This window comes from Leiobunum rupestre, chromosome 3 (assembly GCF_980474605.1).
Source record: "Leiobunum rupestre chromosome 3, qqLeiRupe1.1.hap1, whole genome shotgun sequence".
In the NCBI taxonomy this organism is placed as follows: Eukaryota; Metazoa; Arthropoda; class Arachnida; order Opiliones; family Sclerosomatidae; genus Leiobunum; species Leiobunum rupestre.
In genome coordinates this window covers 62,256,101-62,279,687 of record NC_143386.1, presented here as the reverse complement: position 1 = coordinate 62,279,687, position 23,587 = coordinate 62,256,101, and the positions used below count along the sequence as shown (strand labels likewise).

The window sequence follows — 23,587 nt, the reverse complement described above, 5'->3', positions numbered from 1 at the left end:
CTTTTGCGCTTTGCACGACAGTATCGTTGAAAAATATGACAATCGAAGGATGATTTAATACTACGTTCTATACTGCAGCGCCACCAATGAGTATTAACGGAAGCTTGACCTTCCCTGCTAGAGTTATATGAGTTATATTCCCTTTAAAGAGTCCCCAAAATCAAAAGAATTCGTCTATTCTTCCAAATTTCATAAATAATAAGCGTAGATCTAGTACGACTCGAGGAAGCCTTTATTTCGAATCGTGGTTTCATTATCAGAGCCACCTCGACGCCTAATTAATGACAACGGTGGTGCTGCAACGCGAACACGATCTTCCTTGACTTCATTAAGCCCGTGAAACTTTTCCTTATTTTTTTCCTTATTTCTACAACGTTCATTTCCTCGAAAAACCTTTCTTATTCTTGTAGGTACTGGAGAGGTGGTGGCGTGCGCGTGGCGAGGGGGATGGTCGATCGTACGCGTAAAAGCTCGCGCCGACCGGCTCCCCCTACCGCCCATTGAATTAAGCGCGAAGCTTTTTAAAAACGCCATTCGGGCATTAATTAGGTCGCAACGCCGCAGACATTTCCCGCCGCCCGAAACGGGAGATTTGGAAAAAAACGCGAAGCTCCTGGCGCCATCTACCCGAGCTGCCACGAACGTTCGATTTTCCCATTTCGCCTTCGCCAAACCCCAGGGGGCGCCCGACAACTGCCGGAAGACTGAATCTTATTAACCGGTAATGGCGTGAGACCTCTTTTCGATTTTTAGGTCGAAATGGGGAAAAGGGGGAGGGCTTTCTCGACCCCCCTTCCTTAATCTTTAATCGCACGCGCATCGGACTCCGATCGCCGTTGGTTCGAGGCGTGACCAGTTGCTCGCGCTGGTCAGTCAAGACGCGGTGGTCATGCAGACTAAACAGAAAAAGCCTTGTTTCGCGGCTCCGTGCAAACTGCTGGAGAAACGATGGCAAGTGGAACAGTTTGAGAAACATAGGCGACAAGTAAATAATAATTCCACTTTTGTTTTCATTTTGGGTCCCCGGGTGTTACTCTGTTTATACTTTTGGGAGGGGTACGCGAGGGGGGAGGGGACGCGAATAACTTAGCGGAATTTTTTTACGTGCCGCAATCTTTCGGATCAATAACTGAAACTATTGGATTTTTATCCGATTTTGCACCCCTCCAAGTTTCTCTCACTCTTTTGAACGGAATTTAATGTACTTTTCGATATTTTTTTTAACTTTAAGTGCTTTAAAACTGATTGCATTTTTTCCAATATCTTTTTTATTTTATTTTTATTTTTTTATTTTTTATTATTTTAATTTTATTTAATTAATTGTCTTTAAAAACGCGCGGAATTCCTAGTGCGTTTCCGGTTTTGATAATCTATAGTTTAGCTCGGGCCCCTTGATCACGAGATTCTTGTTACCATGGTAACCTTTTCAATTGCGTTTTTTTCAATATCTATTTAATATTTTTATTTTTTTTGTATCCGTTTATCGTGACTTAAATAAGTTCTAATTAAAGTATGATAAAATACGCGAAAAAGTAGATTAGTCCATAATTAAAAGGGATAATATAGCTAAACCCTAAACAAATTTGAAGAAATTAAAAAACTTACTAATAACTCGTACCAATAGGTCTTCGAGCAAACAAAAAACGCGAAACTCGGATCAAATAGATCTTCGAGTAATAAACTAAATTAAAAATAAATAAAATAGCCAGAAATTCCAACGGTAGACCGGTTTCGTTCTATTTGGAACTCATCAGTAAAGTATCATTAAAGTATACGAAAGTATGGCTTCATATTGATTGGAATTTTAACATATACCTATTTAATTTAATTTAATTTCGAATCTGTCTTATGGTTACTTAATTATTGTACTATTTTACTATATCTCTTTCCTTTAATTTAAATAAATTTAATTTAATTTAAATCTGTCGCATCGTTGTTAAAGTATATATCTTAAGATTAGCTAATTAATATGTTTTTTTACAATACATCTTTAATTGAATTGAATTTAAATAAGTTTAATTTAATTTCTAATCTGCCTCGTCGTAACTTAAATAGATAATGACGATACTTCATCGATTAAGACTGATTGCATTTTTTATCAATACTTATTTAATTTCATTTAAATAAGTTTAATTTCATTTAAATAAGTTTAATTTCATTTAAATAAGTTTAATTTCATTTAAATAAGTTTAATTTCATTTCAATAAGTTTAATTTCATTTAAATAAGTTTAATTTCATTTAAATAAGTTTAATTTCATTTAAATAAGTTTAATTTCATTTCAATAAGTTTAATTTCATTTAAATAAGTTTAATTTCATTTAAATAAGTTTAATTTCATTTAAATAAGTTTAATTTCATTTAAATAAGTTTAATTTCATTTCAATAAGTTTAATTTCATTTCAATAAGTTTAATTTCATTTAAATAAGTTTAATTTCATTTCTAATCTGCCTCGTCATTACTTAAATAGGTTCTAATTAAAGTATAGACGATACTTTATCGATTAAGACTGATTGAAATTTTTTAGAAATACTTATTTAATTTAATTTAAAGTTTATCTAAGTATCGTTAGATACATTTTTGGTATATAATTCATCTAAAGAGTGACTCAACACTAACTGAAATTTTTCCCGAAATTAAATTTAAATAAATTTAATTTAATTTCTAATCCGCAGCGTCGTACGCTCGTTCCTTAAAGGGAATATAACCTTCAAAGCAATCTTTACGAAAGACCCCTTCAATTTTTCAAATTACCCTGTACCGTGGCGCCAAACATTTTTAAAGCCAAAGGCAAGAGCGGCCAGAGCCAGGGAAGGATTAACACTATAGTGTGTATTCACGAGGCGGGGCTTAGTCCCAATTTCGAATTTCCCGCGTAAAAAGACCAAACCGCCATCTGGGATCGGAACGGTTTTAAAAAACGTCGGGCGGCCATATTGTCTGTGATATCTCCTAGTCGCTAATCGTGGTGCTATTAATGTTAAAATGAATTTAAATAACGAGAAGGATAAATTTTGTGCTGGATATGCCGAAGGCATTTCTGGGAGTGATAAAATTAGGTATATGCGAAAATTATTTCTATTACCACAACCTTGTATTGCACATTTAGACATTTTCACCAGTTATCTGCCAAGGGTTTGAAACACAGCTAAACTTTCAAAATTGTGTTAGACAAAATGGCCACTGGCACAACTCGAGATAAAAAAATTCGGTCGTTCATCGTCATCAAACGTCATTTGTATAAGACGTGGCTTCGACTAATACGTCACAAGAATACACACTATTGGGGGCCCTGTGCAAAGTAGAATTTGGGGCCCCTAAAAAAATTCAAACCTTACTTTGGTGCTGTATGACTTTAGTCAGAGATAAATTTTACGAATGAACTTAAAAAAATATTTAAATAATAATACTAAAAACAAATTGAAAACATATTTATTTCGAAGACGGGGGGCCCTGATGTGCGGTACGTGACGTTTGGACCCCGCCGTTTCGACCCCAGGCTTTTCGACCTCGGACGTTAAGACCCCTATAGGATGATTGAGCTTTGCATTCACAACTACATCGCTTGTCACACCTCCAAAATTTAATAGATCTGTCACAGTTTCGCGAAACAAAATAGATGTCCGTCGTGCGACAACTTCACTTCACTCCGTTTGGACTTAATGACCTCCATTTCACACTGACTAATGACCTCCATTTCACACTGACTAATGACCTCCATTTCACACTGACTAATTCGAAATAATTTCAACTATTTATACTCCTAAAAAATTAAAAAAAATACCTAAAAAAGCATATTCCCGAAAATAAAAAAACCTAAAATAAGAAGATAGGAAAATTAAAGCTTGGGTCAAAGTGGTCGGGGTCGAACTGACCTCGGGCCAAAACGGCGGGGCGAAACATCCGGGTCCACCCCTGTGCCATGACACACTTGGCACATGCTTAATACGGCCCTGGCCAGAGCCGCAAACGTTTGTGTTCCACACCAAATATCTGAAGTTATATTCCCTTTAAATAGGTATCTAATTTAATTATACTAAAGGAATCAACAAAGGCGTAATTCGTGTGAACTAGTTATAAGCGGGTTATCTCTAATTTCGTAGGTCGCCAGCGCCGTTCCTTTGGTTGACAGTCGGGCTCCCAGTACCTACCTTCATTTGCATTTGAAGTTGAAGCAGTTGAGCTTGGAGGAGGGAAGGCGTCAAGAAATCCGCAGAGAAAACGCTCGTCTGTTGAACCGGATGAAGGAGATTGTGCGATCGGGAGGATGGACTGATTCCAGAAACTACTATCAAACCAAAAGGTACATTCAATTCTCTCTCTATACAGGGTGCTTCAAAAGGTGATGCAAAAATGTGAAGGAGTTGAGAAGTATGCCTGTTTTTTCTCCCCCATTTTCCTAAAATGAGTTAAATGAGCGCCAGAGAGCTTCCAAGTATGGCCTACTAGCCACTGGAAGTAGGCTGCAACAAGCACGGGGACGGGTGGCTTACGTTTAAAAAAGAAAAACTAATGTAGTGCTGGGTTGTGTGTAGAGCCTTAACTCTTTTTGTAAATAATTTTGTAAATATGTTGTTGTATTATATATATACTGCTTCTGGTTACCTTATGACTTTAAGTGATGAACTATTATGTTTTTATTACTTCGCTTTAAAAATTGTAAATTCCTGCGAATCCATTGTATAATGGTTTCCTCCGTGATATAAAACGGATTTGTACCCCATAAAGAAAATAAATATAGATAGATAGATAGATATCCTACTCTGCGTTGGAAAAGGCCTCGTGCCATAACTTTTTTATCCTTTTATTTTAATTTTATTGAAATTATAAAATGTTTGTAAATAGTGGTATTTTTTTAAAAATTTTGTTAGTGCAACTTTATTTCCGATTTAAAAATTTATTTCGTTTTATGGTTTAAACTGCTCGCGGATCCAGAAATGGATTCCTGCCTGTTTTAAAAGGGATTTGTACATAAAATTGAGCTAATAAATATTCATTAATTCATTCATTCGCCAGTTCGGGTACCTTTCCTGGTAGAGACGTTGAGCAGCCAAAGCATTGCCATCCGATAGTCCGTACACGAAATGAATATCCGCCAGTTCTTCCGAAATTAACTCCATTGTTGCAGTTTGAAAGAAATCGCGGTCCATCACGACTTTAAATACTGTCCAAGTTTACTTTTTTACGCTGGTTACCTCGATTTGTGTACAAAGTCTTTTTTTACCTATCACACGAACAAAAACCTTAATGTTCGCGTATCTCTGCTGCTTGGTTGTTCGCTTGTTGCAGCTTACTTCCAGGGGCTAGTAGGCCACACTTTGAAGCTCTCTGGCGCTCTTTTAACTCATCGTAGGAAAATGGGGAAAAAACAGACATACTTCTCAGCTCACCCCAAGGGCGTATACAGGATTTTATTTCAGGGGAGTTTAGAGGGAAAATTTCAAGGGGGGGGGGGGTGCTGACGGATGTTTCACTGATTTTTACCCCCCCCCCTTAAACAGGGTTCGTACGAAATTTTCGGATTTCCAATCCCTGACTTATCCAGGTTATCCAGGATATCCATTTTCCGTACGAACCCTGTTAAATACGCCCTTGGCTCACCCCCTACAACTCCTTCAAATTGTTGCTTAACCTTTTGAAACACCCTGTATACTAGATCTATTATTTCATTAAGGGTTTGTATATAACGGAGACTCTCTTGTATAATTTATAAACACGCAGTTTGAACGAGGAGAAACGTAAACGGGAACTGATTGAAACAATTCGGGAAAACAGAAAACTGTTGGAGAGGATTACCTTCCAAATGCCCATGAGGTGTTCCGTTCAATGGAAACAGTATCTTGTGAGTAAATGTATTCCGATTTGGTCGTTGTGATAGATAGTGCTTGGCTGCGCCACCTTGCGGGGTATTAGCCTAGCTGATTATTATTATTTATTATTATTAAAGTACGCGAACTAAGAGTCTGGACGAGCGTTGCCAGACGTTCGATAATTATCGTACACGTCGATAATTTCGAGCTAATTTGTGGGACGTACGATATTATTTATTATTATTAAAGTACGCGAACTAAGAGTCTGGACGAGCGTTGCCAGACGTTCGATAATTATCGTACACGTCGATAATTTCGAGCTAATTTGTGGGACGTACGATATTTTCAAAGGCGTACTATATAGTACCTATTTTTCGATAATTTAGCTTGCTCGTACGATAATGTACTATAATATTTTTTTTAAACTGGCTGAAAACCAATTAAGACTGTGACTTTTAAACCTAAGTTTTCAATCGCTCGAACTTTAAACGCACTCTCGCCAGCTGAATTTTCCCACATAGGTAGCTTTTAGTTCTTTTACGAAAAAGAGATGGCGCTGGAGTCTATCGCGACGCGTGCTACGAGCTGTTCCAATCTCACTTCAATCTTTATTGTGAAAGCCGAAGCTTAGAGTAAAAGTATGTGTGGGAAGGAATGAACAATATACCCCGAAGAGTTAGAAATCAGTCACTCCAGGGGGCTGAAAATCCTCTCTCCGCTAGCTTTGGCTGTACAGCGTAGTTAGAGAAACATCCGCTACTCTCGTTGCCGCTACTATCTAATGGAAAAAATTGAAAGAAAATAAGTAGTCCCGAACTCGACGCTAACACCAATTTTGAGCTTGCGAGAGTGCGTTTAAGTGTTATTAAAAATTTTGATTTAACAAGATTAACGTCAATATTTCACAGAAAATTTAAATTTATACCGCCAGTTTTCAGGCGAATGATAATGTTTTTCGGAAATCGATAATTTTTTTGTCTCTGGTACGATAATTTGAGTTTCAGGAACTGGCAACGCTGCACTCAGGTCATTAATATAAACGTAACAATTTCGAACTTATCCTTAATTTTACAGCTGAAATCTTCATTATTTTAGCGTAGCTTAACATATACCAGAAGAATGTAATATATATCTTAATTAAACAAGTACCATATGAGACTAGGCTAAAAATAATAATCAGCTAGGCTAATACCCACACCGCCTTAGGCTCAAGTCATCTAGTGACTTTCATAGCCTTTAAAAAGATGGCCGGCTTACAATGCGTATAGGAGGGTAATAGTTCTATAAAGTCAAAAAAATATGAGGAATTTTGGTCAGAAGAAACGGCGTCTAGTGACCGAGTTTTAAATTGAACGTCTGAATGCATTGCATTGCTTTCTGCTCATTCATAATTATCTCAGTACAGCAACTGAAAGTTTTAGTCTATTAATCCAAATGTCGTCTGCTATTTAGTTGAGGGGTATTAAAGTAGATGGCGCTGTAGGAATTTAATTTTTCGATGAGACTCGGGGGATATTCAAACTTACTTAATTAATTAAATAATTAATCTGTATAGTTATGGATGTATTTATTCATACTTCAAATTTCGAAGGGTGGCTCGACATTTTTACCAACTTTTATATAGGCGTATGGTTTTTATTAGAGCAATGGGTCAGTTTTCTATAGATTTTCTCTATAGAAATGTCTATAGAACTTTACAGAATACGTTTTACGGTATTTTTATACAAATTTTTAAAAATAATTTAAGAATCTGATAAACGAAAATAGAAAGAAAAATAGAAATATACATAATTTTTTAAAATGATTTTATAAATATTCTATAGAATGTCTATAAACTTTTTATAAATATTCTATAGAATGTCTATAAACTTTTTATAAATATTCTATAGAATGTCTATAAACTTTTTATAAATATTCTATAGAATGTCTATAAACTTTTTATAAATATTCTATAGAATGTCTATAAACTTTTTATAAATATTCTATAGAATGTCTATAAACTTTTTATAAATATTCTATAGAATGGCTATAAACTTTTTATAAATATTCTATAGAATGTCTATAAACTTTTTATAAATATTCTATAGAATGTCTATAAACTTTTTATAAATATTCTATAGAATGTCTATAAACTTTTTATAAATATTCTATAGAATGGCTATAAACTTTTTATAAATATTCTATAGAATGTCTATAAACTTTTTATAAATATTCTATAGAATGTCTATAAACTTTTTATAAATATTCTATAGAATGGCTATAAACTTTTTATAAATATTCTATAGAATGTCTATAAACTTTTTATAAATATTCTATAGAATGTCTATAAACTTTTTATAAATATTCTATAGAATGGCTATAAACTTTTTATAAATATTCTATAGAATGTCTATAAACTTTTTATAAATATTCTATAGAATGTCTATAAACTTTTTATAAATATTCTATAGAATGTCTATAAACTTTTTATAAATATTCTATAGAATGTCTATAAACTTTTTATAAATATTCTATAGAATGGCTATAAACTTTTTATAAATATTCTATAGAATGTCTATAAACTTTTTATAAATATTCTATAGAATGTCTATAAACTTTTTATAAATATTCTATAGAATGTCTATAAACTTTTTATAAATATTCTATAGAATGTCTATAAACTTTTTATAAATATTCTATAGAATGTCTATAAACTTTTTATAAATATTCTATAGAATGGCTATAAACTTTTTATAAATATTCTATAGAATGTCTATAAACTTTTTATAAATATTCTATAGAATGTCTATAAACTTTTTATAAATATTCTATAGAATGTCTATAAACTTTTTATAAATATTCTATAGAATGTCTATAAACTTTTTATAAATATTCTATAGAATGGCTATAAACTTTTTATAAATATTCTATAGAATGTCTATAAACTTTTTATAAATATTCTATAGAATGTCTATAAACTTTTTATAAATATTCTATAGAATGTCTATACACTTTTTATAAGTAATCTATAGAATGCCTATAAACTTTTTATAAATATTCTACAGAATGTCTAGAGTTTTTTATAATAATTCTATAGAATGTCCATAAACTTTTTATAAATATTCTATAGAATGTCTAGAGTTTTTTATAAATATTCTATAGAATGTATAGAAACGTTTTATAAATATTCTATAGAATGTCTAGAAACCCTTTATAAATATTCTATATAGAATGTCTATAAGCTTCATTAATATATTCTATAAAGTCTCTATAAAGTTTTACCAAAATAATATTTAGAATGTCACTAAATTAGTACTAAAATAATATTTAGAATGTCACTAAATTAGTACTAAAATAATATTTAGAATGTCACTAAATTAGTACTAAAATAATATTTAGAATGTCACTAAATTAGTACTAAAATAATATTTAGAATGTCACTAAATTAGTACTAAAATAATATTTAGAATGTCACTAAATTAGTACTAAAATAATATTTAGAATGTCACTAAATTAGTACTAAAATAATATTTAGAATGTCACTAAATTAGTACTAAAATAATATTTAGAATGTCACTAAATTAGTACTAAAATAATATTTAGAATGTCACTAAATTAGTACTAAAATAATATTTAGAATGTCACTAAATTAGTACTAAAATAATATTTAGAATGTCACTAAATTAGTACTAAAATAATATTTAGAATGTCACTAAATTAGTACTAAAATAATATTTAGAATGTCACTAAATTAGTACTAAAATAATATTTAGAATGTCACTAAATTAGTACTAAAATAATATTTAGAATGTCACTAAATTAGTACTAAAATAATATTTAGAATGTCACTAAATTAGTACTAAAATAATATTTAGAATGTCACTAAATTAGTACTAAAATAATATTTAGAATGTCACTAAATTAGTACTAAAATAATATTTAGAATGTCACTAAATTAGTACTAAAATAATATTTAGAATGTCACTAAATTAGTACTAAAATAATATTTAGAATGTCACTAAATTAGTACTAAAATAATATTTAGAATGTCACTAAATTAGTACTAAAATAATATTTAGAATGTCACTAAATTAGTACTAAAATAATATTTAGAATGTCACTAAATTAGTACTAAAATAATATTTAGAATGTCACTAAATTAGTACTAAAATAATATTTAGAATGTCACTAAATTAGTACTAAAATAATATTTAGAATGTCACTAAATTAGTACTAAAATAATATTTAGAATGTCACTAAATTAGTACTAAAATAATATTTAGAATGTCACTAAATTAGTACTAAAATAATATTTAGAATGTCACTAAATTAGTACTAAAATAATATTTAGAATGTCACTAAATTAGTACTAAAATAATATTTAGAATGTCACTAAATTAGTACTAAAATAATATTTAGAATGTCACTAAATTAGTACTAAAATAATATTTAGAATGTCACTAAATTAGTACTAAAATAATATTTAGAATGTCACTAAATTAGTACTAAAATAATATTTAGAATGTCACTAAATTAGTACTAAAATAATATTTAGAATGTCACTAAATTAGTACTAAAATAATATTTAGAATGTCACTAAATTAGTACTAAAATAATATTTAGAATGTCACTAAATTAGTACTAAAATAATATTTAGAATGTCACTAAATTAGTACTAAAATAATATTTAGAATGTCACTAAATTAGTACTAAAATATTATTTAGAATGTCACTAAATTAGTACTAAAATAATATTTAGAATGTCACTAAATTAGTACTAAAATAATATTTAGAATGTCACTAAATTAGTACTAAAATAATATTTAGAATGTCACTAAATTAGTACTAAAATAATATTTAGAATGTCACTAAATTAGTACTAAAATAATATTTAGAATGTCACTAAATTAGTACTAAAATAATATTTAGAATGTCACTAAATTAGTACTAAAATAATATTTAGAATGTCACTAAATTAGTACTAAAATAATATTTAGAATGTCACTAAATTAGTACTAAAATAATATTTAGAATGTCACTAAATTAGTACTAAAATAATATTTAGAATGTCACTAAATTAGTACTAAAATAATATTTAGAATGTCACTAAATTAGTACTAAAATAATATTTAGAATGTCACTAAATTAGTACTAAAATAATATTTAGAATGTCACTAAATTAGTACTAAAATAATATTTAGAATGTCACTAAATTAGTACTAAAATAATATTTAGAATGTCACTAAATTAGTACTAAAATAATATTTAGAATGTCACTAAATTAGTACTAAAATAATATTTAGAATGTCACTAAATTAGTACTAAAATAATATTTAGAATGTCACTAAATTAGTACTAAAATAATATTTAGAATGTCACTAAATTAGTACTAAAATAATATTTAGAATGTCACTAAATTAGTACTAAAATAATATTTAGAATGTCACTAAATTAGTACTAATATAATATTTAGAATGTCACTAAATTAGTACTAAAATAATATTTAGAATGTCACTAAATTAGTACTAAAATAATATTTAGAATGTCACTAAATTAGTACTAAAATAATATTTAGAATGTCACTAAATTAGTACTAAAATAATATTTAGAATGTCACTAAATTAGTACTAAAATAATATTTAGAATGTCACTAAATTAGTACTAAAATAATATTTAGAATGTCACTAAATTAGTACTAAAATAATATTTAGAATGTCACTAAATTAGTACTAAAATAATATTTAGAATGTCACTAAATTAGTACTAAAATAATATTTAGAATGTCACTAAATTAGTACTAAAATAATATTTAGAATGTCACTAAATTAGTACTAAAATAATATTTAGAATGTCACTAAATTAGTACTAAAATAATATTTAGAATGTCACTAAATTAGTACTAAAATAATATTTAGAATGTCACTAAATTAGTACTAAAATAATATTTAGAATGTCACTAAATTAGTACTAAAATAATATTTAGAATGTCACTAAATTAGTACTAAAATAATATTTAGAATGTCACTAAATTAGTACTAAAATAATATTTAGAATGTCACTAAATTAGTACTAAAATAATATTTAGAATGTCACTAAATTAGTACTAAAATAATATTTAGAATGTCACTAAATTAGTACTAAAATAATATTTAGAATGTCACTAAATTAGTACTAAAATAATATTTAGAATGTCACTAAATTAGTACTAAAATAATATTTAGAATGTCACTAAATTAGTACTAAAATAATATTTAGAATGTCACTAAATTAGTACTAAAATAATATTTAGAATGTCACTAAATTAGTACTAAAATAATATTTAGAATGTCACTAAATTAGTACTAAAATAATATTTAGAATGTCACTAAATTAGTACTAAAATAATATTTAGAATGTCACTAAATTAGTACTAAAATAATATTTAGAATGTCACTAAATTAGTACTAAAATAATATTTAGAATGTCACTAAATTAGTACTAAAATAATATTTAGAATGTCACTAAATTAGTACTAAAATAATATTTAGAATGTCACTAAATTAGTACTAAAATAATATTTAGAATGTCACTAAATTAGTACTAAAATATTATTTAGAATGTCACTAAATTAGTACTAAAATAATATTTAGAATGTCACTAAATTAGTACTAAAATAATATTTAGAATGTCACTAAATTAGTACTAAAATAATATTTAGAATGTCACTAAATTAGTACTAAAATAATATTTAGAATGTCACTAAATTAGTACTAAAATAATATTTAGAATGTCACTAAATTAGTACTAAAATAATATTTAGAATGTCACTAAATTAGTACTAAAATAATATTTAGAATGTCACTAAATTAGTACTAAAATAATATTTAGAATGTCACTAAATTAGTACTAAAATAATATTTAGAATGTCACTAAATTAGTACTAAAATAATATTTAGAATGTCACTAAATTAGTACTAAAATAATATTTAGAATGTCACTAAATTAGTACTAAAATAATATTTAGAATGTCACTAAATTAGTACTAAAATAATATTTAGAATGTCACTAAATTAGTACTAAAATAATATTTAGAATGTCACTAAATTAGTACTAAAATAATATTTAGAATGTCACTAAATTAGTACTAAAATAATATTTAGAATGTCACTAAATTAGTACTAAAATAATATTTAGAATGTCACTAAATTAGTACTAAAATAATATTTAGAATGTCACTAAATTAGTACTAAAATAATATTTAGAATGTCACTAAATTAGTACTAAAATAATATTTAGAATGTCACTAAATTAGTACTAAAATAATATTTAGAATGTCACTAAATTAGTACTAAAATAATATTTAGAATGTCACTAAATTAGTACTAAAATAATATTTAGAATGTCACTAAATTAGTACTAAAATAATATTTAGAATGTCACTAAATTAGTACTAAAATAATATTTAGAATGTCACTAAATTAGTACTAAAATAATATTTAGAATGTCACTAAATTAGTACTAAAATAATATTTAGAATGTCACTAAATTAGTACTAAAATAATATTTAGAATGTCACTAAATTAGTACTAAAATAATATTTAGAATGTCACTAAATTAGTACTAAAATAATATTTAGAATGTCACTAAATTAGTACTAAAATAATATTTAGAATGTCACTAAATTAGTACTAAAATAATATTTAGAATGTCACTAAATTAGTACTAAAATAATATTTAGAATGTCACTAAATTAGTACTAAAATAATATTTAGAATGTCACTAAATTAGTACTAAAATAATATTTAGAATGTCACTAAATTAGTACTAAAATAATATTTAGAATGTCACTAAATTAGTACTAAAATAATATTTAGAATGTCACTAAATTAGTACTAAAATATTATTTAGAATGTCACTAAATTAGTACTAAAATAATATTTAGAATGTCACTAAATTAGTACTAAAATAATATTTAGAATGTCACTAAATTAGTACTAAAATAATATTTAGAATGTCACTAAATTAGTACTAAAATAATATTTAGAATGTCACTAAATTAGTACTAAAATAATATTTAGAATGTCACTAAATTAGTACTAAAATAATATTTAGAATGTCACTAAATTAGTACTAAAATAATATTTAGAATGTCACTAAATTAGTACTAAAATAATATTTAGAATGTCACTAAATTAGTACTAAAATAATATTTAGAATGTCACTAAATTAGTACTAAAATAATATTTAGAATGTCACTAAATTAGTACTAAAATAATATTTAGAATGTCACTAAATTAGTACTAAAATAATATTTAGAATGTCACTAAATTAGTACTAAAATAATATTTAGAATGTCACTAAATTAGTACTAAAATAATATTTAGAATGTCACTAAATTAGTACTAAAATAATATTTAGAATGTCACTAAATTAGTACTAAAATAATATTTAGAATGTCACTAAATTAGTACTAAAATAATATTTAGAATGTCACTAAATTAGTACTAAAATAATATTTAGAATGTCACTAAATTAGTACTAAAATAATATTTAGAATGTCACTAAATTAGTACTAAAATAATATTTAGAATGTCACTAAATTAGTACTAAAATAATATTTAGAATGTCACTAAATTAGTACTAAAATAATATTTAGAATGTCACTAAATTAGTACTAAAATAATATTTAGAATGTCACTAAATTAGTACTAAAATAATATTTAGAATGTCACTAAATTAGTACTAAAATAATATTTAGAATGTCACTAAATTAGTACTAAAATAATATTTAGAATGTCACTAAATTAGTACTAAAATAATATTTAGAATGTCACTAAATTAGTACTAAAATAATATTTAGAATGTCACTAAATTAGTACTAAAATAATATTTAGAATGTCACTAAATTAGTACTAAAATAATATTTAGAATGTCACTAAATTAGTACTAAAATAATATTTAGAATGTCACTAAATTAGTACTAAAATAATATTTAGAATGTCACTAAATTAGTACTAAAATAATATTTAGAATGTCACTAAATTAGTACTAAAATAATATTTAGAATGTCACTAAATTAGTACTAAAATAATATTTAGAATGTCACTAAATTAGTACTAAAATAATATTTAGAATGTCACTAAATTAGTACTAAAATAATATTTAGAATGTCACTAAATTAGTACTAAAATAATATTTAGAATGTCACTAAATTAGTACTAAAATAATATTTAGAATGTCACTAAATTAGTACTAAAATAATATTTAGAATGTCACTAAATTAGTACTAAAATATTATTTAGAATGTCACTAAATTAGTACTAAAATAATATTTAGAATGTCACTAAATTAGTACTAAAATAATATTTAGAATGTCACTAAATTAGTACTAAAATAATATTTAGAATGTCACTAAATTAGTACTAAAATAATATTTAGAATGTCACTAAATTAGTACTAAAATAATATTTAGAATGTCACTAAATTAGTACTAAAATAATATTTAGAATGTCACTAAATTAGTACTAAAATAATATTTAGAATGTCACTAAATTAGTACTAAAATAATATTTAGAATGTCACTAAATTAGTACTAAAATAATATTTAGAATGTCACTAAATTAGTACTAAAATAATATTTAGAATGTCACTAAATTAGTACTAAAATAATATTTAGAATGTCACTAAATTAGTACTAAAATAATATTTAGAATGTCACTAAATTAGTACTAAAATAATATTTAGAATGTCACTAAATTAGTACTAAAATAATATTTAGAATGTCACTAAATTAGTACTAAAATAATATTTAGAATGTCACTAAATTAGTACTAAAATAATATTTAGAATGTCACTAAATTAGTACTAAAATAATATTTAGAATGTCACTAAATTAGTACTAAAATAATATTTAGAATGTCACTAAATTAGTACTAAAATAATATTTAGAATGTCACTAAATTAGTACTAAAATAATATTTAGAATGTCACTAAATTAGTACTAAAATAATATTTAGAATGTCACTAAATTAGTACTAAAATAATATTTAGAATGTCACTAAATTAGTACTAAAATAATATTTAGAATGTCACTAAATTAGTACTAAAATAATATTTAGAATGTCACTAAATTAGTACTAAAATAATATTTAGAATGTCACTAAATTAGTACTAAAATAATATTTAGAATGTCACTAAATTAGTACTAAAATAATATTTAGAATGTCACTAAATTAGTACTAAAATAATATTTAGAATGTCACTAAATTAGTACTAAAATAATATTTAGAATGTCACTAAATTAGTACTAAAATAATATTTAGAATGTCACTAAATTAAAAATCTATAAGTTAACTTCTATTCCATCTGATGAAATTTCAGATTTAATTTGGTATAAGCTGTTGTAAATTGACGTTTTTATTGCGATCCTTTTATATAGTTTGATAGTGGTTGGATTTTGTTTTTCAATTTTCTGGATTTCCTTCGTTCCAAAGAATCATGAATTTATCTTCTGTTTGTGGAGGGATATTTCTTTAAAGGGGAAGAGTACCTTGGTGAGTTTCGAATCCTTGACACTAGATGTCACTTAGACCGACACTGTGTTCCTGCTCCCTAAAAAATTGTTGTAGCTTATTAGGGATAATTCCTCTAAAATTCCGTGTTTGCTTTATTCCAAGGATGGTTCCAATACAAAAAGTCAGCTAGTACACTCGTCAAAGGCGTATGGAAAGTAAAGTCTATTCAAGCACGTAAAGCCTTAGAAATTTCCCTTGCACCTTTGTACTTTATTTGCTTAGTTTATACCTATTTCTAAAGTATATTCGGCACTACCATAAACGTTTTATTGACTTACCTCTAACTCTAAATTTGATTTGTTGAAGTTGATCACCTTCTCTCCCGCGATAACTATATCCCTGACGAAAATGACTTGATCCAATATCCAAATTGGGATCCAACTGGAACTCACCCCCTACAACTCCTTCAAATTTTTGCATCACTTTTGAAACACCCTGTAGAACTACTTTTAGAATTTTTATCTCTGCTTGATCCATTTGACATTGAGCTTTGAGTTTTACATACTTTTCCCGTAAAGATTTGTACTTAAGTTTTAGAGAGTCATTACAAGAATCTGAATTGTCACTTCGGTTCTCAGCCGGAGAAGATTCGGAATCAGCAGAATTATTTAATATCTTGTCCATTAACTGTTGCGATTGTTAATCTTTGTAATTTTGATGCTATAGAGGAAAAACGTTTCATTTTGAAATTGCAAGTTAAATATTAGAAAAGAAATTACTTCAAGAGCACTTTCACCAATTATTTCATTATAGGTGGTTTATTTTCGCTTGTTCCGGGATTTCGGAGTAGGGTAAGAAGAGTAACGCTACATGACGTCATTTTACTCCGAATCTGTGGTGGTGAATAGTTCGAATTGGAGTAAAAATGTTACTCCAAAACGCTGCCTGTGCCCTTTTTAGCAGATAAATTATGGCTAGCAGACGACAAAATCCGATTTACTCCTTTACACCTCCTTTTCAGAAGGAGTAAAAAGAGTAGCCCTAATACTCCGGAACAAGCGAATAGATTCTGGGCCGGAGTAATTCTCATCCCCGGAACAAGCGAATAAACCATTTTAGGGTAAAAAGGGTACACTTTCAGTCCGAGAACCGGCTAAAAGAAACCACCTATAGACTAACCATTAAAGTTATTCGTTTGGACTCCAGTTCAAAGAGTTATCATTTAAGAAGTCAACAATTTATTGACATTAATTCAAATACTGAGTTATCTCTCCAAAATAATGAGCTAACTATTATTATAAGTAAATAAATACATCATTTTACAGCTATTTAAATAGTAGGGATCTGAAATAGTTCGAAAACAATAGATTCGTGCTTATTAGATTAAAGGATCAACCTTCAGTGGTGGTATATTGAGCGCGTTTATTCCGGAAGGTGAGGTTTTAGTTCGATAAGAGGCGACGCCATAAAAATACGTCGCGTAAATAGAACCGCTTTCCCATTTTAACCGACAAGTTGAAACGACGCTAATGGCACTATTTCGTGGCTACACTTTGTTTACCCCACCTATTAACGGCTTCGTTTTATACAAACCGCGTGCGCGCGTATGCAAAGCTTCACCTATACAGGGTGTTTCTGATGATGGAGCCTGGTTCGATCCCAGCTTGTGGCACTTTGTGAAAAATCGGAACAACTCCTTCCGCGTTGAGTTTGCAAGTTCTTCGATTTCCCCCTTCCATGAAAAACTTGTAGAGGTTAACGGTAATAGTGAGTGTAGGGAGCTGTACGTTGGCTCGCGTGGCATTAAGGGCTTGCCACCACTCTATACAACGCATTGTAACCCGGTCACCTGAATCAAAGATATTAAAAGTCGCTTTGATGACTTAGGTCTAAGGTGGTACCTTGGGTATTAGCATAGCTGATTATTACTATTGTTATTTAAGTAAGGGAGAACTTGGAACCTAGGAGCAACAAACACAAGGAGAACGCAGCTAGCCTTTAAACACGCTAACGAAGGGTTGTGAACGAATTTCATTGGACGAGCGTCACGAGCCTTTACGCTGAACGTTTTACGGGCGGGGGGGAAGACAATCTCCGAAATTTCCCCTTCCGACGGCAGCAGGCGCTAAAGCGTCTAACCAATGAAAAATGTACGCAAGAAAATCCACGACTTTTGACGGGTTGCGTTCTCCTTGTGTGGGGTGCTGCGTTTGTTGCTCCTAGTTGCCATCACCTCAGTTTTCATTTCCGTGTAGATTCCGCCATTTGGAATCGAAACTATTAATAAGTAGAATTTTCACAAGTACAAATATACTTTAATTATATACTGTACCGAGAATGTTAAATATAAAATTAACTACCTTTATCTACTATTAATTATTAAAATTGCATAATCAATATGAAAACACAATAAAATAATACTAATGTAATTAATATGTTATTACAAACTATAACTTATAAAATGTACCAGGAATCCATACTTCTACTTGGAATGCTTATCGCGGCAGATTTTCGTCTCGATGTGGCTGACGGTTTTGTTTGACGTCACTATGTGAACTTAACAAACAACAACGTGAGAGGGGAGCGCGCGCAAAGGGGATTTTTTCTCTCGTAGGCGGGGCCAAAGCCGTCAGAATGATCTTACCATACGTGATACGGCAGGATAAGCATTCCAAGTAGAGGTAAGGATTCCTAAATGTATTCATAGTAATTAATTAATTAATTCCTTTCAAGACCCTACTTACTCTTATTATGTGACTTATGGTAAAAGACAGAGCTTATTATGTGACTTATGGTAAAAGACAGAGCTTATTATGTGACTTATGGTAAAAGACAGAGCTTATTATGTGACTTATGGTAAAAGACAGAGTAGCCGACTTCACACCAATACGTTTTTAAATCATTTTAACCCGGTTTTAGTTATAGATTTATCACAAACACCCTGTATACAAATTATCTTTAAACGAATAATACAATGGTTTTATAAAAGGAATTCAGCTAAACTTGTTTAAGAATAGCATTTCACTTTTCTATTAAAGATATAAGTCTGTATTTTTCCTTACAGGACTTAAAAGACATTTCTAAGTTTGCCAATACATAAGTCAAGGCTATAAATGTCAAGTGTCCACACGCAACTTGATGACATACTTTTACTTTCATTTTCGTATCATTTTTATATCAGGTTTTTTAGTGCAGTTTTTTTGGCTAATTTATTTATAAGGTTGTTTTGATCGTTTATTTTTTAAGGATCATTCGTGATTTGTTTTTAATTATTCACTTGATTTATCTGGAGTTGCCAATTTTTGTTTAGTGTGTTCCGGAAAAACCGAGTAATTCTTTTTAATGGCCAAAAAATCTAAAAGAAGTACGCAACAATTTGCTCCGATCTCGATGTCGATCCGTTGATCTATCGAAATCGACCGACCGGTTTTGGGCTATCTCGGAGCACACGAGAGCGGGAAATGGAATACGAGAAACTTGATCGGAGCAGATCTGACCACGCAAATGGAACATAAAATGTTGATCAGAGCAATCTAGAGCGCGCGAGAGCAGTCAAATGGAAAACGCTATCAGACTTTAGTTTTCCCTTCCAAAAAACACGTTATTACGTTGTCATGGGCACCCGCGGGCATTTTTCAAAGGGGGGGGGGGGCTTCATACCTTTATTAGTTCATTAATAGCACGGCAAAGGGTAGGGCATTTGCCCCGTACGCCCCCGAGATGTCAATTAAATGTGGAAGTATTAATGGCATTAACTATACTATTAGGTAAGCTCAATTGTTCTAAATGTCGGGGGTCGGACATTCGGAAAATCCCGGTCAAGTTAGAGAAAATAAGAAGATTTTAGAAATCTCAAGGTAGCTCTAATTTCAGAGATTTTTAGTGGTGTGTAAATCGTAACATTTTGTGTTTAGTTTTGAGGGGGGGGGGGGGGTGAAAAACATAAAACTACAGGGGGTACAAAATGGACCAAAACAATCACACTGCGCCTATAGGGCCCTTAAGTAGTATAAACGCGTTTCTTGCTTGAAATCGCAAAATTTAAAATCCTAAAACCCTCAAAACCGGAAATCAGCATTATCCTTAAAGCTAACTAAGCCTAGGGGCCCGGAACTTGGACAAAAGGTAGGGGCCCAACACGAGGCTAGGGAGAGATCACCTAGGGCCCTAATAAGGTTTAAGAATAAGGGCCCGGAGCTTTTCCAAAACGTAAGGGCCCCAAACGAGGCTAGTGATAGATTACCAAGGGCCCCTAATAATGCTTAAGCATAGTGGCCCGGGTGGTAGGTAATCTGCCACTACAACAGGAACAATCATAGTTAAATATCCCAAAATCAGATTTGGGATTTACGAAATTACCTACAGATTCAAAATCCCGTATACACAAATTTCGTAACTATTCGACCCAACCCCCAAAAGTCGGCTTCTCTCTGAACACTGTTCCGATGCAAAGAACGAGAGACAGATAAACATTCAGTTGTGGAAAAGTCAGTCTAGCTAGCTTCGGAAAAGAGCTGGTGCCAAAAAATCGCTTCTTCCAGGGTGGTCACAATATTCTCAGATACAAATCATTTTAAATAATTTTCCCTGATCATTTTAAATAATTTCCCCTGATCATTTTAAATAATTTTCCCTGATCATTTTATATAATTTTCCCTGATCATTTTAAATAATTTTCCCTGATCATTTTAAATAATTTTCCCTGATCATTTTAAATAATTTTCCCTGATCATTTTATATAATTTTCCCTGATCATTTTAAATAATTTTCCCTGATCATTTTAAATAATTTTCCCTGATCATTTTAAATAATTTTCCTTGACTTTTTAAGGCCAAAATTAGACAATTTTTAACAAATTACAAGTTAATAAATTTAATAAAGTTATATTTCAGTACAAGAGTTATTTCAACGTCAAAAAACCTTTCAAGGGTCTGAATAATAATATATAGCAGATTTTGCCATAGATCTAGACGAAAATTACCTTAAAAAGTGACAAGACTAAATTGAATTCGCTGACTTTTTACAAATTCTTAAAATTCCCTGACCTTTTAGGTCCATTTTTAAATTCCCTGATTTCCCTGAGGTGTGGCTTAGTGTTCGGCAGTCGATTAATTTTTATCCATGAATAAAATAAGCTCGGCGATATTTAAATAATATTTATTTAAATAACCAATAGTTGAATAAAAATTGTAAAATGTTTAAATAATCGAAAGTGAATAAGCCTATTATTTAAATAAAACAAACAATTATTTAAATAAATACCACATTTATTCAAATAAATGCTTGGTTGCGTAAAAAACATAATTAAATAAGCTAAAATGATATTCTCTTTACCAACGTTTTTTAAATAAATCGGAAAATTTGTGGATTATGAATAAACAATTCCGAGCACTAGTGTGGCTACCCTACCTTCTTCCATGCTTTGGCTTAAGTTGCGCTACTTTAGGCCTAACAGGGTAGATTATTTGTTATTATTGCGAGTTTTTTAAATTATTTTGCGCTAATAAATTATTAAATACTATTAAAAATTAATATGTATTTTTGTAATTTTCTAAATTCCATTTTGAATCCATCGCGCGTAGAGACCAGTTACTCGAGCAGGAAGTTCTAAAAATAGTTCAGTCAAGAGACCGAGCAGCCCGGCGAGTTTCGTTTCGCACTCGGCGGAGGGTCGCGGCTTCGTCGGCGGCGCCAGTGCGCGATCAGCCGACGTCGAGTTCTTCTCGCTGTTGCCATCTTCCTCCGTGTCTCCCGCTCCGACCTCCTCCGCAACATCCCGATCTCCGATTCTTCGCCTTCCGACGACGACGACGACGCCTGGCGGCGGAGAATCGAACAAAGAATTAACGCTACCTCCCGCCGGCCCCGCCAGGGGGAAGGAATTATTCCTATCCGTTCCCGGAAAAGGTCTCCCCGTCGTTCGGAAGACGCCGACAGGAAGTCCCGCGAGAAATAGGAGCCAGACACCCGCTTCCCTCGCTAGACGGCGCTGAGATACAACGACGCGACGAAATCAAGATTTCCCTTCTATCCTTTTCTTTATGGTACCTTTCTTATTTTTGCGTTCCATTTTTTTAGATAAAATCTGATATGAAGTTTGAGGGGTGTGAAAGTTTGGCCAGATTTTCGACGGAGATAAAATTATTTATCTCTCAGACGTGTGGTAGGTTTAAAAAAAAAATGGCTAGACATACCTCCAAAAATATAATGTCTGACCCACACCATAGACAGTATATATCCCTAAGGCCCACACCAAGACCGACAATAAGCTAAAGTTTTGAAATCAAATAAAATTTGTCGAATTTAGTCTTTGCAAAAGTAAATGAACCGAAGTTATCAGACTGCTATCAGTGGCGTAATGACAACGATTGCCCCCCCCCCCCGTAGGATATCAAAAGGGCCCTTTATAAAAAAAAATTTGTTGGTTATCAAGCATTAGTACAATTTTCGTAGCAAAAATTAATTCTTAAGATGAAAGGGCCCCCTATTTTGTGAAAATGTCATGGCCCTCCGCGGTTGCGGGCTCTGCGGGTCCCTAGCTACGCCACTGACTTCTATATTCCCCATGTTGGAGGCGTTTTCCTTCTGAAGTTACAGATTTACCTCGAATTTGTAATTTTGCGCTCTCCCAGGCCGGAAAAAACTTTTTTGTTTTCATGAAACCATTTTTTATACACTGAAATAGCTATACCCACAATTTCCAAGTGCAATTTATCGCGGGGATGGAAATTAGATTTTATTTGACTCGACTACATAGGCTTAATACTAAATTTCAAACTAATTAAAAAAGAATTCGACTAGTAGTCGTCATGATGGCCTGCAACATTTTTTTCGAGGATATTAGGCGATTAGTAAGCATGGACCACACACCAGTATTGTAGCATTGTCCAATCATTTTATTTTGTTTCTTCGTGTATACTGGTTTACCACAAATCACAACATAGAGTTTTAATAATTGTAATTACTAAATATTAGTTCGTGGTGTAAATTAACTGCCTTGTGACCGTGGCAGGTCTATATTTGAAGCTTTGTTTATCCGTCCAGAGCAACTTCGTTTCTTCTTGCAATTCTTACGCATTAATATTTGCGTTATAGAGTGAAAATTTAATTATATATTCAATATGGCAATAAAATACTGTACCGTACGTTTGAATACCACTGTTTTTATATTTATCCATAAAATGTAAACGAACAATATAAATGTTTGGAATTTTAACCAGTTTTTAATGCTTTTGTAATTTTGAGAAAAATTGTATTGTGCTTTCCCTGTGATATAATAAATAATTGATATTTAAATATAAGTATT

The 23,587-nt window shown here is 29.9% G+C and overlaps 1 protein-coding gene across 1 annotated transcript; it reads left to right on the top strand.

Moving 5' to 3' along the window:
• The first annotated feature begins 889 nt into the window (after positions 1-889).
• Positions 890-22,274, top strand: LOC149954150 (uncharacterized). Its single transcript, XM_090169856.1, has 4 exons — positions 890-985; positions 4,103-4,302; positions 5,721-5,841; positions 21,864-22,274. Exons 1-4 carry the CDS (start codon positions 890-892, stop codon positions 22,272-22,274), a joined length of 828 nt encoding a protein of 275 aa, XP_090025982.1.
• The last annotated feature ends 1,313 nt before the right edge of the window (positions 22,275-23,587 follow it).